At 33.0% G+C, this 12,663-nt stretch overlaps 7 protein-coding genes across 7 annotated transcripts; 4 read left to right on the top strand and 3 right to left on the bottom strand. All coding sequences in view use genetic code 12, as the record gives it.

Annotated features, from left to right (window-relative positions):
- Window positions 1-289: 289 nt before the first annotated feature.
- ADA2 (chromatin-binding transcription regulator) lies at window positions 290-1,627 on the top strand (the record flags this gene model as incomplete). The annotated part of the gene is made up of 1 exon (XM_708843.2): window positions 290-1,627. One exon carries the CDS (start codon window positions 290-292, stop codon window positions 1,625-1,627), a length of 1,338 nt encoding a protein of 445 aa, XP_713936.2.
- A 54-nt stretch (window positions 1,628-1,681) lies between these two features.
- Window positions 1,682-2,476, bottom strand: CAALFM_C110850WA (uncharacterized protein; the record flags this gene model as incomplete). Its single annotated transcript, XM_708844.2, has 1 exon — window positions 1,682-2,476. The coding sequence occupies one exon, from the start codon at window positions 2,474-2,476 to the stop codon at window positions 1,682-1,684; it is 795 nt and encodes a 264-aa protein (XP_713937.2).
- Window positions 2,477-4,859: 2,383 nt separating this feature from the next.
- Window positions 4,860-6,350, top strand: CAALFM_C110840CA (uncharacterized protein; the record flags this gene model as incomplete). Its single annotated transcript, XM_708845.2, has 1 exon — window positions 4,860-6,350. The coding sequence occupies one exon, from the start codon at window positions 4,860-4,862 to the stop codon at window positions 6,348-6,350; it is 1,491 nt and encodes a 496-aa protein (XP_713938.2).
- A 153-nt stretch (window positions 6,351-6,503) lies between these two features.
- On the bottom strand, window positions 6,504-7,472 carry BIG1 (Big1p; the record flags this gene model as incomplete). The annotated part of the gene is made up of 1 exon (XM_708846.2): window positions 6,504-7,472. The coding sequence occupies one exon, from the start codon at window positions 7,470-7,472 to the stop codon at window positions 6,504-6,506; it is 969 nt and encodes a 322-aa protein (XP_713939.1).
- A 226-nt stretch (window positions 7,473-7,698) lies between these two features.
- On the top strand, window positions 7,699-9,189 carry CAALFM_C110820CA (aspartyl aminopeptidase; the record flags this gene model as incomplete). The annotated part of the gene is made up of 1 exon (XM_708847.1): window positions 7,699-9,189. One exon carries the CDS (start codon window positions 7,699-7,701, stop codon window positions 9,187-9,189), a length of 1,491 nt encoding a protein of 496 aa, XP_713940.1.
- Window positions 9,172-9,780, bottom strand: CAALFM_C110810WA (uncharacterized protein; the record flags this gene model as incomplete). The annotated part of the gene is made up of 1 exon (XM_708848.1): window positions 9,172-9,780. The coding sequence occupies one exon, from the start codon at window positions 9,778-9,780 to the stop codon at window positions 9,172-9,174; it is 609 nt and encodes a 202-aa protein (XP_713941.1).
- Window positions 9,781-10,832: 1,052 nt separating this feature from the next.
- ALP1 (Alp1p) lies at window positions 10,833-12,464 on the top strand (the record flags this gene model as incomplete). The annotated part of the gene is made up of 1 exon (XM_708849.2): window positions 10,833-12,464. The coding sequence occupies one exon, from the start codon at window positions 10,833-10,835 to the stop codon at window positions 12,462-12,464; it is 1,632 nt and encodes a 543-aa protein (XP_713942.1).
- Between the last annotated feature and the right edge of the window lie 199 nt (window positions 12,465-12,663).

The following is a 12,663-nucleotide window of genomic DNA, read 5'->3' as shown; positions in this document are numbered from 1 at the left end:
TTTCACTTCATTTTGATTGATTGATTACTAGATCTTGATTGATTCAAAATCCAAAATTGATAATCATTCCTTTCACCTACATTTTCTTAATTGCTGTATTATTTTTATTTGTTTTTCCCATTTTTTTTTTTTCGTTCCACACGCATAGAATCAACCATATCTTCCCCCATTCCTTCCCCCACAACAATTCTCCAATACTCCAAATAACTGCAAAAAAAAAAGATAAGATACACAAATAAGTAAACAAGTCTCTACTCCATACTAGGAAAAAAAATATTTGACAAAGACCATGGATTCAAGAACAAAATTATTCCATTGTGATGTTTGCAGTTCAGATTGTACTAATAGGATACGTATTCAATGTGCCATTTGTACAGACTATGATTTATGTGTGCCTTGTTTTGCTGCAGGATTGACTACTGGAGATCATAAACCATGGCATGATTATCAAATTATTGAACAAAACACATATCCAATATTTGATCGTGATTGGGGAGCAGATGAAGAATTATTATTAATTCAAGGATGTGAAACTTCTGGATTGGGTAATTGGGCTGATATTGCTGATCATATTGGTAATCGATCCAAAGAAGAAGTTGCTGAACATTATTTCAAAATATATTTAGAGAGTAAAGATTATCCATTACCGGAAATGAATAAAGATTTCACCGATGTGTCACCATTACAATTTCTTGAGGAAAGAAAAGAACGATTAGAAAAACGGAAAAATATACCATTACCACCACCTCGAGGGAAACCTGTTGCTTCAGTCCCATTGTGTCATGAAATTCAAGGTTATATGCCTGGTAGATTGGAGTTTGACCATGAAGCAGAAAATGAAGCGGAAATTCCTATCAAAGATATGGTTTTCGATCCTGAAGATCTGGCTAATGATATAGATTTGAAATTAACGATATTGGATATTTATAATTCTCGATTAACAACTAGAGCTGAACGTAAACGAGTAATGATTTTGAATCATTTATTGGATTACAGAAAAAATATAGGTTCCGATAAAAGAAAATCTAAGGAAGAAAAAGATTTATTGAAAAAAATAAATGCATTTATTAGAATACTAACACCAGAAGACTTTGAAAGTTTTTCACGTGATTTATTGACAGAATTGAAATGTCGTATGAAAATTCAACAATTACAAACATGGAGACGTAATGGAATTACTACTTTAGAGGATGGAGCAAAATTTGAAAAGGATAAAGTCATCAGAGCTGCCCATTATCAAAGAATGGGCAATGGTACAGGCTCTGGAAGACATTCCCAAACACCAGGATTAACGAATGGTAATTCTTTCAATGGTAATGGCCATCGCAATAAATTTTCACCACAACCTGAATTCAGATCGAAATCAACTACTGCTAGAGCTCCATTGGATATTAGTCATGCAGCTGATTTTGAGTTATTATCAGCTGAGGAAAAACAATTATGTGCTACATTAAGAATATTACCCAAACCTTATTTGGCTATTAAGAACCAATTGATGAGAGAAGCAGTTAAAAATAACGGTGTATTGAAAAAGAAAGACGCTAGACAAGCATTGAAAATTGATGTCAATAAAGCTTCTAAAATCTATGAATTCTTTGTGCATATGGGATGGTGTTCTCAGGGGTAAATGTAGTATATTCTTTTCATTTTTTTTGTTTTGCATAGATTTATATAATTGGATTTAAATACCACGTTCAATTATTTCTGCCAATTTGACTTTAATAAGATTTATTTTCTCTATCAATTGGTTCTCTTGTTGTATCAAATCATCAGCATAATTATTAACTATGGTGTTTAAGAATTCAAATTGTTGGAATAATTTATATCGCTTGACAATTAATGATTGATATAATATCATTTCCCGTTGAATAGATTCAAGTAATGCATTACTCCAAACTGAAAATGATAATTCCGTTGGGATTTCCATAGTGTTTTGTGAATTTATATTAATAGGGTTCGTACCAATTGAACACGATAATGGATCAACATTGAACTCAAACACTTGTTTGCTCCAGTATGACCGATCAAGTAGCAGTTGATCTTCAAGAACACTACTTTCATTGGTTGCATGAGAAGATTGGATTGGAATAACATCTATTGGAAATTTTGTACTTTGAGATTGTTCAAATGAGGCAGGTTGATTTTCATCAGGTTCAGTAGGCAATACTTCTGGTAGAGGTTGAGATGGAGATAATTGTTTTAAAGGTGATGAGTTGAGTATGGCAATTTCGTTTGTATTGCCATTATTATTATCGTTATTGCTGTTAGTAGTAGTTGTAGTAAGGGTAGACGTTTTTAAATTTTGAGAGATCTCTGAATTGGTTTGAACTGGCACGGGGGTTTCTTGAACCATGTAGCGTGAAGAATTGGTACTTTTCAACCTTTTGTTTCTGTGCCCATGCTTGGTAGATGACTTCCCAGAGCTATAAGCAGAAGAGTCTGTTGCTGTTGATATAGAGTGTGCATTTTCAGCCATGTTTGATTGGTAATTGAAAAGTAGAGACTTGTTTATTAGCTATTTGGTTGCAAAACCATTTTTTTTTTCTCTCTTCCAAGTTACAGCACCACCACTAAAAACATCAAAATGAGAGGCAATAATAGACATTACAAGTTTATCAACGTCTTAATTCAAGAGCACGATTATTGTCATTTAGTCATATTGGATGACAACAGCATGATTTTAGAAGATAATCACCAACTACATTTTATTTGATACACTGGGATGAATAAGACTATTTACAATTAACAGATTCGACAGACAACACTCAATCTACAAGCTTACTAAGTGAAGTTTTAGTATATTGACATTATTTATTAATTGTAAGGTAGACCACTTTTTTTCAAAATCAAAGAAAAGATCTTTATTATTGACGCTGCAAGCTTTCCAATTGATTTATCAATTGTAGCAGCCACAACACAACAAGTAGTTGTAATGATGCCAACCCAATAACACAAATTATCCCATTAGGTATCAGATTGAATTTAGTTATCAACTTCTATTAACAACCAAAATAGAGAAACGGCTCTAGAACTTGAGTTTTGATATATGGTATTGTAATGGTGATGGTTGCTGTTACAATAGAATTAGAATACCCTTTTTGTGTCATTTTAAATATAAATTAAGAATCTTGCTTGCTGTACCTTGTGTCGATATTTAGTAACACAAAAACAACAAAGCTGCAACATTCAATATCTAACGGTCAAGTCGGTCACCTTAGGAATTTGGATCTATTGTTCGTTGGATACTTACATTCTATCGAAGGAAAAAAAAAAAAACTGGCATGATATTTTATTTCTTTTTGAAAAAAGGATAGCAATATATTACATTCTGGCAAATTAATTATTTTGATTATACATCACACATTGGCTGGCGATTTTTTGTTGCGGTGATGATGCATGTTATTATTATAGACAAAGGTTGATTGGTTAATTAGTTGGTTAGTTATTTGGTGATAGTGAAAAAAAAAAACCTTACAAATATAATTTTCGCAGTTTAAGTCATCATGCATACATAATTAGAGAAAAAAACAGGTGATTTTTTTTGATATTGTGTAATTTCATAAAATTGAGGTAACAACAAATAACAACTATAAACGAGAATAAATCAGAAAATTGGTAGTTGAAGGCAAACCTTGATCTTGCTAATGGTTAGTTTTAGTTTGGTTAGTCAGATGTAATGACTTTGTAGATTAAAAGTCTTAAAACGTAAAGTAATATAACCCTATTAGATTAGAATTGTTTAAATTCTTGATAATCTTTACAATAGACAGATACTTAATTAGACTGAAATTGGAAACTTAGTGGTGGGTGGAGAAATAAAGGATTTGCACAAAGCACTTGCATCTGATATTAACAATGTTTTGACTACACAAGAGATATATCATACGTTGGTTTAATTTTTAGATTCACCGCTAGCATCTTTATCAAAAATGGGATGAACTTCTTCTCGCCCCCCTTCCAACAGATGAAAATACTTCAAAAAGTAAGTTAAATCATTGATCCCAAATCCAACCCGTAAATATTATATGTAGAAGTAATGGAGGATTGTTAGTTCACGAGAACCCCCGACTAGGCAAATGAATGCAGTTCTTTAATTGGACAACTCAGTAAAAGGGGGCCATCTGGTACACATATTTATCTTTCCTTTCCAATTGAACTTTCAAAGAAAAAGAGTTTTCAAAGTATCTTGAAATATTTACAGTGTGCTCCATCAGTAATCATTACACTTTATTTGAGCTAAAAACCATTTGACAGTTTAATGTAGGTTTCCTATTGTGTTATTATTCTCTAATTGTTGAAACCTGCTTTTACACAAAAAGCTCAACAAAACAATAATATTGAATGGTTAATTGTTAAACAAAATTATTATTTTCTTTCAGTGCGATTACTACTACTACAACTACAACAACAACACCACCTTCAAATGGTACAAGAAAAAAGTGAACTGATTTTTAATTGTTGTAGTTGTTGTCAATTTGTATAATACCATAAAAAAAAAACCCTCAGAAACTTATTATTTAATTGTTAGCTTATTAATATTCATATTAATATAAGTATAATAAGTAAGTGTGTTTCATTTTCTCACCCTCTCTTTGGCTGTTCTTTTTTTTCTCTCTGTGCCTAAATTAGTTACAGAATTCCACTCTCAAGTCCTCACTTCTTCTTGGTGTATGAGCTAATATTAACTTTCAATTCAACCATTCACCCATTCAACCCAAAAAAAAAAAAATAGAAAAAAAGAAAAAAAAAAAGTGAAACATTAATTAATCCTTTTTTAATTCATCAGTTTTTGTTAATAAGATATACTTCCAGTTTATATCGGATAGAATCTTTTTTTAATACCCCTCTCTTATAAAATAATGCCAGAGTATTTGAAATTTCGTTCTAAACCATCAGGTAGACATGAAGGCAAACAACATATCATAATTGTTGGAGCCGGTATTGTTGGCGTATGCACAGCTTACTACATTGTGAAACATCCTAAATTTGATCCTGAGAAATTTCATATAACACTTATAGAAAGTAAAAGAGTTGCAGGAGGTGCAAGTGGTAAAGCAGGAGGATTACTAGCCTTATGGGCTTTCCCAGAACAAATTGTTTCCTTATCATTCAATCTACACCAACAATTATCAAATGAATACAATGGAGAAAAAGAATGGGGGTATAGACGATTGACCACTGTTTCATTGGAAGGAGATATATCACATTTAAGCAATAAAAAGCATAATGAACACGGTGACGATGAAGATGAGGACGAAGATGAAGACGAGGATGAAAACAGCGAGGGCCAATATGAGTTTGACGACATTAGTTTTAAACGGACAACTACTCATGATAGTGATTCTTCCTCCTCAATAACCGACAGACCACCTAAAAAGACTTCCAGAAATACAAGGTCATCTTCAACAGTTCAATTAGGATCATTGAAAAGCACTTTACCTCCAACGTTGAATTGGATCACTTCATCATTAATTGAAAGTTGTTCGAAATTGGGAGGTACCGATACAACTGCACAAGTTCATCCTTACAAATTTACCAATTTTATTTTGAAAAAAGCCGTTGAAGAATCAAAGGGAGCATTGGAAATGATTTTAGGTAAAGTGAACCAAATTACTTATTCTGAAGAATCTGGATCGGCAACCGGTGTAGAATATCAACCCACTTCTGTGAAAGAGGACAAGCATCAAGATGAAATAATTAATGTTGAGGCAGATCAAATTGTGTTGACAGTGGGACCTTGGACATCTAAAATCTTACCTGATTGTCCAATATCGGGGTTACGAGCACATTCAATCACCATTGCCCCATTTAAAGATCAACCTGTTAGTCCGTATGCCATCTTTACTGAATTTAAAACAGGTCCATATTCGTACATATCGCCAGAAATTTACGCCCGTCAGGACGAGGTGTATGTGTGTGGAGAAGGTGATTCAACAGTGGCTGTTCCAGAAACAACAGATGATGTTGAAGTGGTTAAATCCAAATGTGATGAATTGTTCCGACAAGTTGGTAAAGTTTCACCTAATTTAAGAAGAGGTCAAATTTTAAAACGTCAAGCCTGTTACTTGCCCGTGTTGGATGTTCCTTCTTCGAGTGGCCCATTAATTGGAGAGACAAACGTGAGTAATTTATATCTTGCATCAGGCCATTCTTGTTGGGGCATCAATAATGCACCAGGAACAGGTAAAATTATGAGTGAATTGTTGTTAGAGGGAGATGTGAAATGTGCTGATATCTCTAGTTTGGACCCATCACTATATTTTGACGCCAGTGTATTATTTGAAGATGAAGTGGAGGAATATGATTATGAAGATGAAGCTGCAGAGGAGGATGAAGAAGACGAATATTAAATGAAGAAATAGGAATTGGGCAAGAAATAATAATTAAGATATATATATAAATAAAAAAATAGCAAAAACTAGTTATAGAAAGTGTATAAACATGAGTATGAATTTTTCTTAAAACATTCTAACAAAAAGCATTGCCAAACAACATTATTCTCTTTAATCTAATTTCTTATCGTCAGCAATAATACCTCGCTTCGATTTTTGTTGTTTCTTTTGTATTATTTTTTGTTTCAAGTAATTGAAGAAGGAAATGATCTTCATCATGAAAAGACTTAAAACCATCACAAATATCGTAGTGATTAATTTTTCATTCTTTTCCCATAATTCATAATCAAACAAATGAATTTCATCTTTCTTTTTATTTCTGTAGTATCTATCATTACTATCTCTTATTGGATTCCAATTTGGTTCTACTTTGTGAAATCGATCATTTTTTTCAATTTCTCGATTATGAAATGGATCATTAATAATATCATCGAAAATTTCAAACGAAGCTGGGGTTTCTTCCATTAAAAACCGTGGCACTGGATGAATAATCCCGGGTTCTAAACTAGTTAAAATAATTGTATAATGAGCAGATGGTAATTTCCTCAAAATTTTTCTAATCAATTGATCATGTTCAAATATTTCTTTGACTCGATCATCATGATTGCTAATTGATAATGGTGATAAATCAATTCGAATCACTCGTTTCCGAATATCATAATAATCAACTACTTCATCTTCACTATCATGCCAAACATTGATAGTCTCTGCATCACAATTACTGATAATGTATTGTTCAAGAAAATCTAAATCTATAGGGTTTTCCACTCTAGGCAATCCAACAATTGTTGATGACATATACAAGTAATTCCTTAAAAATGGCCAATTATCTTTCTTTTCCGTAGTCAAATCAGCATATGTTAACCCTGGTTGATTGATAAGTAAATATGCATCTGAAGAACATTCAGTTATTAGCTTCTTAAGCATATTTGTCACCGAAGTAACATTATGAGGCAAAGTGTTTGAAGGATTGATTTCTTCTTTCAAACCTCGAACTAACTTATGAGAAGCAACCAACACTGGAGTTAACTGACATAATATAAATGGAATAATATATGCTAGTAGGACGAATAATCTCATTTTATCTCAAGAAACGAACTTTTGAGCTTTTAATCATATCGTGACGTATTACAATTTTTTTTTTGTTTGTCTAAATTTTTTGGGCCATTTTTTTTCAGCTGGTTCCAAAATATTCGTGCCGTTTCTTTCTATATGACACTATCCAAAGTTTTCTTTCCTGGCTTTTTTGGACAACAATTTCCTATACCATTTTATTGTTGTTATTGTTCCCTTACTATTAACCAAGATGGCTTCAGCATCAACTAGTAAAGAGTTGAAATATGCACAAGAGTTTGTTGACTTTGTCAATGCTTCTCCTACTCCATACCATGCTGTAAACTCAGTGAAATCATTATTATCTGAAGCGGGGTTTGAAGAAATTCACGAAAGAACCAATTGGTTTAAATCTCATACTTTACAAAAAGGTGGTAAATATTTTGTCACCAGAAACGGATCCTCAATAATTGCATTCACAATTGGTGAACAATTTAAAAATGGGAATGGGATTGCCATTGTTGGTGCTCATACTGATTCACCATGTCTTCGTATCAAACCAATTTCCAAGAAAACATCTGAAGGGTTCATTCAAATTGGAGTAGAACAATATGGTGGATTAATTGCTCATTCTTGGTTTGATCGTGATTTATCTATTGCGGGGAGAGTTTATGTCAATGAAAATGGACAATTTGTTCCCAAATTATTGAAAATCGATAAACCATTATTAAGAATTCCAACATTGGCAATTCATTTAGATCGTGAAGTCAACACTAAATTTGAATTCAATAAAGAAACTAAATTAGTTCCAATTGCTGGTCAAACATCAATAGATAAAAATGAAAAGGAAAGCTCAGCTTCAGCTTCCAAATCATGTGCTGATGATCCTAATTTACAATTAACCCCAGATCAATTTGAATCAGTTCAAAATGTTATTTCAAGACATAATAAATCTTTGGTGGAATTGATTGCAAAAGAGCTTAATGTTGAACCTACACAAATTGAAGATTTTGAATTGATTTTATTTGATCATCAAAAATCTACAATTGGTGGGTTAAACGATGAATTTATTTTCTCACCTAGATTAGATAATTTAACTTCATGTTTTACTGCTGCTAAAGGGTTAGTTGAATCAATTAAAAACTTACCAAAAGAGGAAGGGATTTCTTTGATTTCATTGTTTGATCACGAAGAAATTGGAAGTGTTTCAGCACAAGGTGCTGACTCCACCTTCTTACCTGATATAATTCAACGTTTAACAAAATTTGATTTCGATAACACCAACAGTTCAGATAATGTGGATTATTTCCATGAAACAATGTCGAAATCTTTCTTGTTATCTTCTGATATGGCGCATGGAGTTCATCCAAACTATGCTGATAAATATGAAGGACAAAATCGTCCACAATTGAATTTGGGTCCTGTGATTAAGATTAATGCTAATCAAAGATATGCTACAAATTCACCAGGTATTGTATTGTTGAAGAAAGTTGCAGATAAAGTTCAAGTTCCATTACAATTATTTGTTGTTAGAAATGATTCACCCTGTGGATCTACCATTGGACCCATCTTAGCTGCCAAATTGGGAATTAGAACATTAGATTTAGGAAATCCTCAATTATCAATGCATTCAATTAGAGAAACTGGTGGTACTTTTGATATTCTTAAATTAACAGACTTATTTAAATCATTTTTCGAAAACTACATAGAATTGGATAGAAAAATTTTAGTTGACCATCTTTGAATTTAATGGGAAAACATTTTGTGAGGAATACCCAATAACATTTCCTGGAGGGTAATATGAACATACAATATATAATGCATTTAAATTAGTAGTAGTATCACAAGATTTGTAAGCACAACCAAGAGAATTAGTGTTGTTCCACACAATTGCCGTGAAATGGTTATACACATTTTCTGAACCGTAAACATACATTTCCCCTTCATCATACCAAGCTTCTATAGCTCCTATGGGCAGATAACCAAAAGCTAAATTCTCTCCATATTTACCACCAGAATGTTGCAATATTCCTGAGCAAGAATATTCAGCTGCAAACTGAGATGCATAGTTGAAAAGTTCTGAAGACCATTTGAGGGGACAACTTTGATGGAGTTTCCTCTTGTTGTTGTGTTCTTTCAACATTAATTCAGCAAATGTCGTGTTCAAATAGAATGATCCCAGATATCCATCAATACCGTCTGATAAGCACAGTTCGGTTATTGTAGAGGGTTCCACTTCCACTACCAAATGTAAATACTCCACTTTAACAACTCTACCGATTATTATCAGTAGTAATAATAGTAGCTGAAGATAAATAAACAATAAGGTTTTCATACTCTTGCTTTGATTGTTAAGGATTCCCAAAAAGCAAGAATATTAACAACAAGAGCATGCCAGAATGGTATTAAATATCTTTATATTATTACTGCCAAAAAAAGGGTAAGAAATGTGCGAGGCTCCTCGTGCTTGGTTACGAGAAGAAAGTGAAACATTTTTAAAGCAACTTGAAAACAATCTTAGACAGATTTTAGATTAAACAAGTCTTGTCAGTTTGAAAGAAAGATAGGGAATTACTTCACCCGTTATTACCATAGAAGCATCTACAGAATAGTGATTTGTTCAGTATTTGATTGAAGAATACTCAAGACCAATAAACAGTGCCCGCTTAAAACTTCTACCCCACGTAATTAACATACGAGACTCTAGAAACAACAGAAGCTTAATATCTATACCAATAACTACATTAGTTAATATAATTCGACTACTAATAATACTACTACCATTACTGTTGCTCTAGTTGTTGCAAAGTCATTACAACGACGTATATCCGAAATTTAGGCTGATTCGGAATTTTGCTCTTGTTCCAGTCACGTGAAAGCACGATTTTTCTGTGGAATTGCAAAAAAAAAAGAAATTTCTTGACCACTGAAATATGTAAAACGCCGAACAACGATTACTAATGGAATACTTCCATTAAAGCTAATCCCAGTGTAAACAATTTACTATCTCTATTTAGTAATAACTAAGCGATGCTCATCACACGACACTGTTAATTGACATTTACCGGTTATTTTCCACCAAGGTTTTCTCCAAATTCGCCTCCGTTTAATGCAAAAGCCTTCCCTAGAAACTGTAAGCCGCAGGATGCGGAACAATTATTTTTTTGCTCTTCTATGCTATCATTATTGTGGCACTCACATTCTCACGGCAAATCCTAATCTCATTTCCAAATGTTTAAATGAAATTATCAGTTTGCCATTTCGGAGGGGGCAATTACTTTTCAGGGATTAGTTTATATATATATAAATATGATTATTTCTTGAAAAACACGTTGTTTTTGTTTTTATAATACTATCGAGTTTTTATTCATTTTTTTTCTTCAAATAATGTCCGTTGAATATCCTAATAGTGTAACGTCACTAGATAAAAAACCCCAAGTTGACTTGGAAAATGTGATTGAAGATGCATCAACATCATCAGAGCATAGAGTCGCACAAACAGAGAATCTTAATAGAAGTTTAGGTGCTCGTACCATCAATTTGATTTGTCTTGGTGGTGTCATTGGAACCGGGATTTTCTTAGGTATGGGGAAAATGTTACTGAATGCTGGACCATTAGGTTTATTATTGAATTATCTTATAATGGGTTCAATGATTTATTTCATGATGTTGAGTCTTGGAGAAATGTCTGTTCAGTATCCTATATCTGGGTCATTTGCCGTTTATACCAAGAGATTTGGTTCTGATTCTCTTGCCTTTGCAACTTTATTTAATTATTGGCTTAATGATTGTGTTAGTGTTGCCGCAGACTTGGTTGCCTTACAATTAGTGATGCAATATTGGACCAATTTCCATTGGTATGTGATATCTATTATATTTTGGGTATTTTTATTATTGTTAAACGTGTTACATGTGAGATTATACGCCGAAGCAGAATATTCACTTGCCTTGTTGAAAGTGGTGACAATTATTATATTTTTCATTGTTAGTATTATTTGTAACGCTGGGAAAAATCCACAACACGAATACATTGGGTTTAAATATTGGAGTTATGGCGATGCTCCATTTGTTGATGGAATCCGTGGATTCAGTAAAGTCTTTGCCTCAGCTGCTTATAGTTTTGGTGGATTGGAGTCAGTATCTCTTACTGCAGGTGAAACTAAAAATCCAACTAGAGTAATTCCCAAAACTGTTCAAATGACATTTTTCCGTGTTTTGATATTTTATATCTTAACTGCTTTTTTCATTGGTATGAACATTCCTTATGATTATCCAAATTTGTTGACTAAAAAAGTTGCCACTTCTCCATTTACCATTGTTTTCCAAATGGTAGGAGCTAAAGGTGCTGGAAGTTTTATGAATGCAGTTATTATGACTTCGATTGTTTCCGCCGGAAATCATGCCTTGTATGCTGGGTCGAGATTGGCCTATAATTTGAGTTTACATGGTTACATACCAAAAATATTCTTACCTATGAATCGTTTCAGAGTTCCATATGTGGCAGTAATTATAACTTGGTTGATTGGAGGCTTATGTTTTGCTTCAGCATTTGTGGGATCTGGTGAATTGTGGTCTTGGTTACAAGCAATTGTCGGGCTTTCCAATTTGATTTCTTGGTGGGTGATTGGTGTTGTTTCAATTCGTTTCAGACGAGGTTTGGAAAAACAAGGAAGAACCCATGAGTTGTTATTCAAAAATTGGTCTTATCCTTATGGTCCCTTATACGTTGTAATTTTAGGTGGATTTATTATTTTAGTTCAAGGATGGACCACATTTTCTCCATTTTCCGTGAATGATTTTTTCCAGTCCTATTTGGAATTGGGAGTTTTCCCATTGTGCTTTGTTTTTTGGTGGTTAGTGGTTCGTAAGGGGAAAGATAAATTTGTCAAGTTTGAAGACATGGATTTTGATACCGATAGGTATTATGAAACTCCTGAAGAAATAGAGAAAAATAGATACGCCAACTCATTGAAAGGATGGGCAAAGTTCAAGTACAATTTTGCAGATAACTTTTTGTAACGGGATTAGGTACTTTTACCATAGAATAGAATAAGCAGTTATGCTTCAAAATATATAATGACTATCACGAATTTAGAAAAAAAAGAAGCGTTTACATGAATGTAATGCGGTGGCAATACGTAATGACTAACAGCTCATCAACAAGCTGGCGAGTCTATAAGAAGAAACGACGGTGACATGTAATCAAAATTAAGATACA

This window comes from Candida albicans, chromosome 1 (genome assembly GCF_000182965.3).
Source record: "Candida albicans SC5314 chromosome 1, complete sequence".
In the NCBI taxonomy this organism is placed as follows: domain Eukaryota; kingdom Fungi; phylum Ascomycota; class Pichiomycetes; order Serinales; family Debaryomycetaceae; genus Candida; species Candida albicans.
This window is presented reverse-complemented; position numbering and strand designations above follow the sequence as displayed.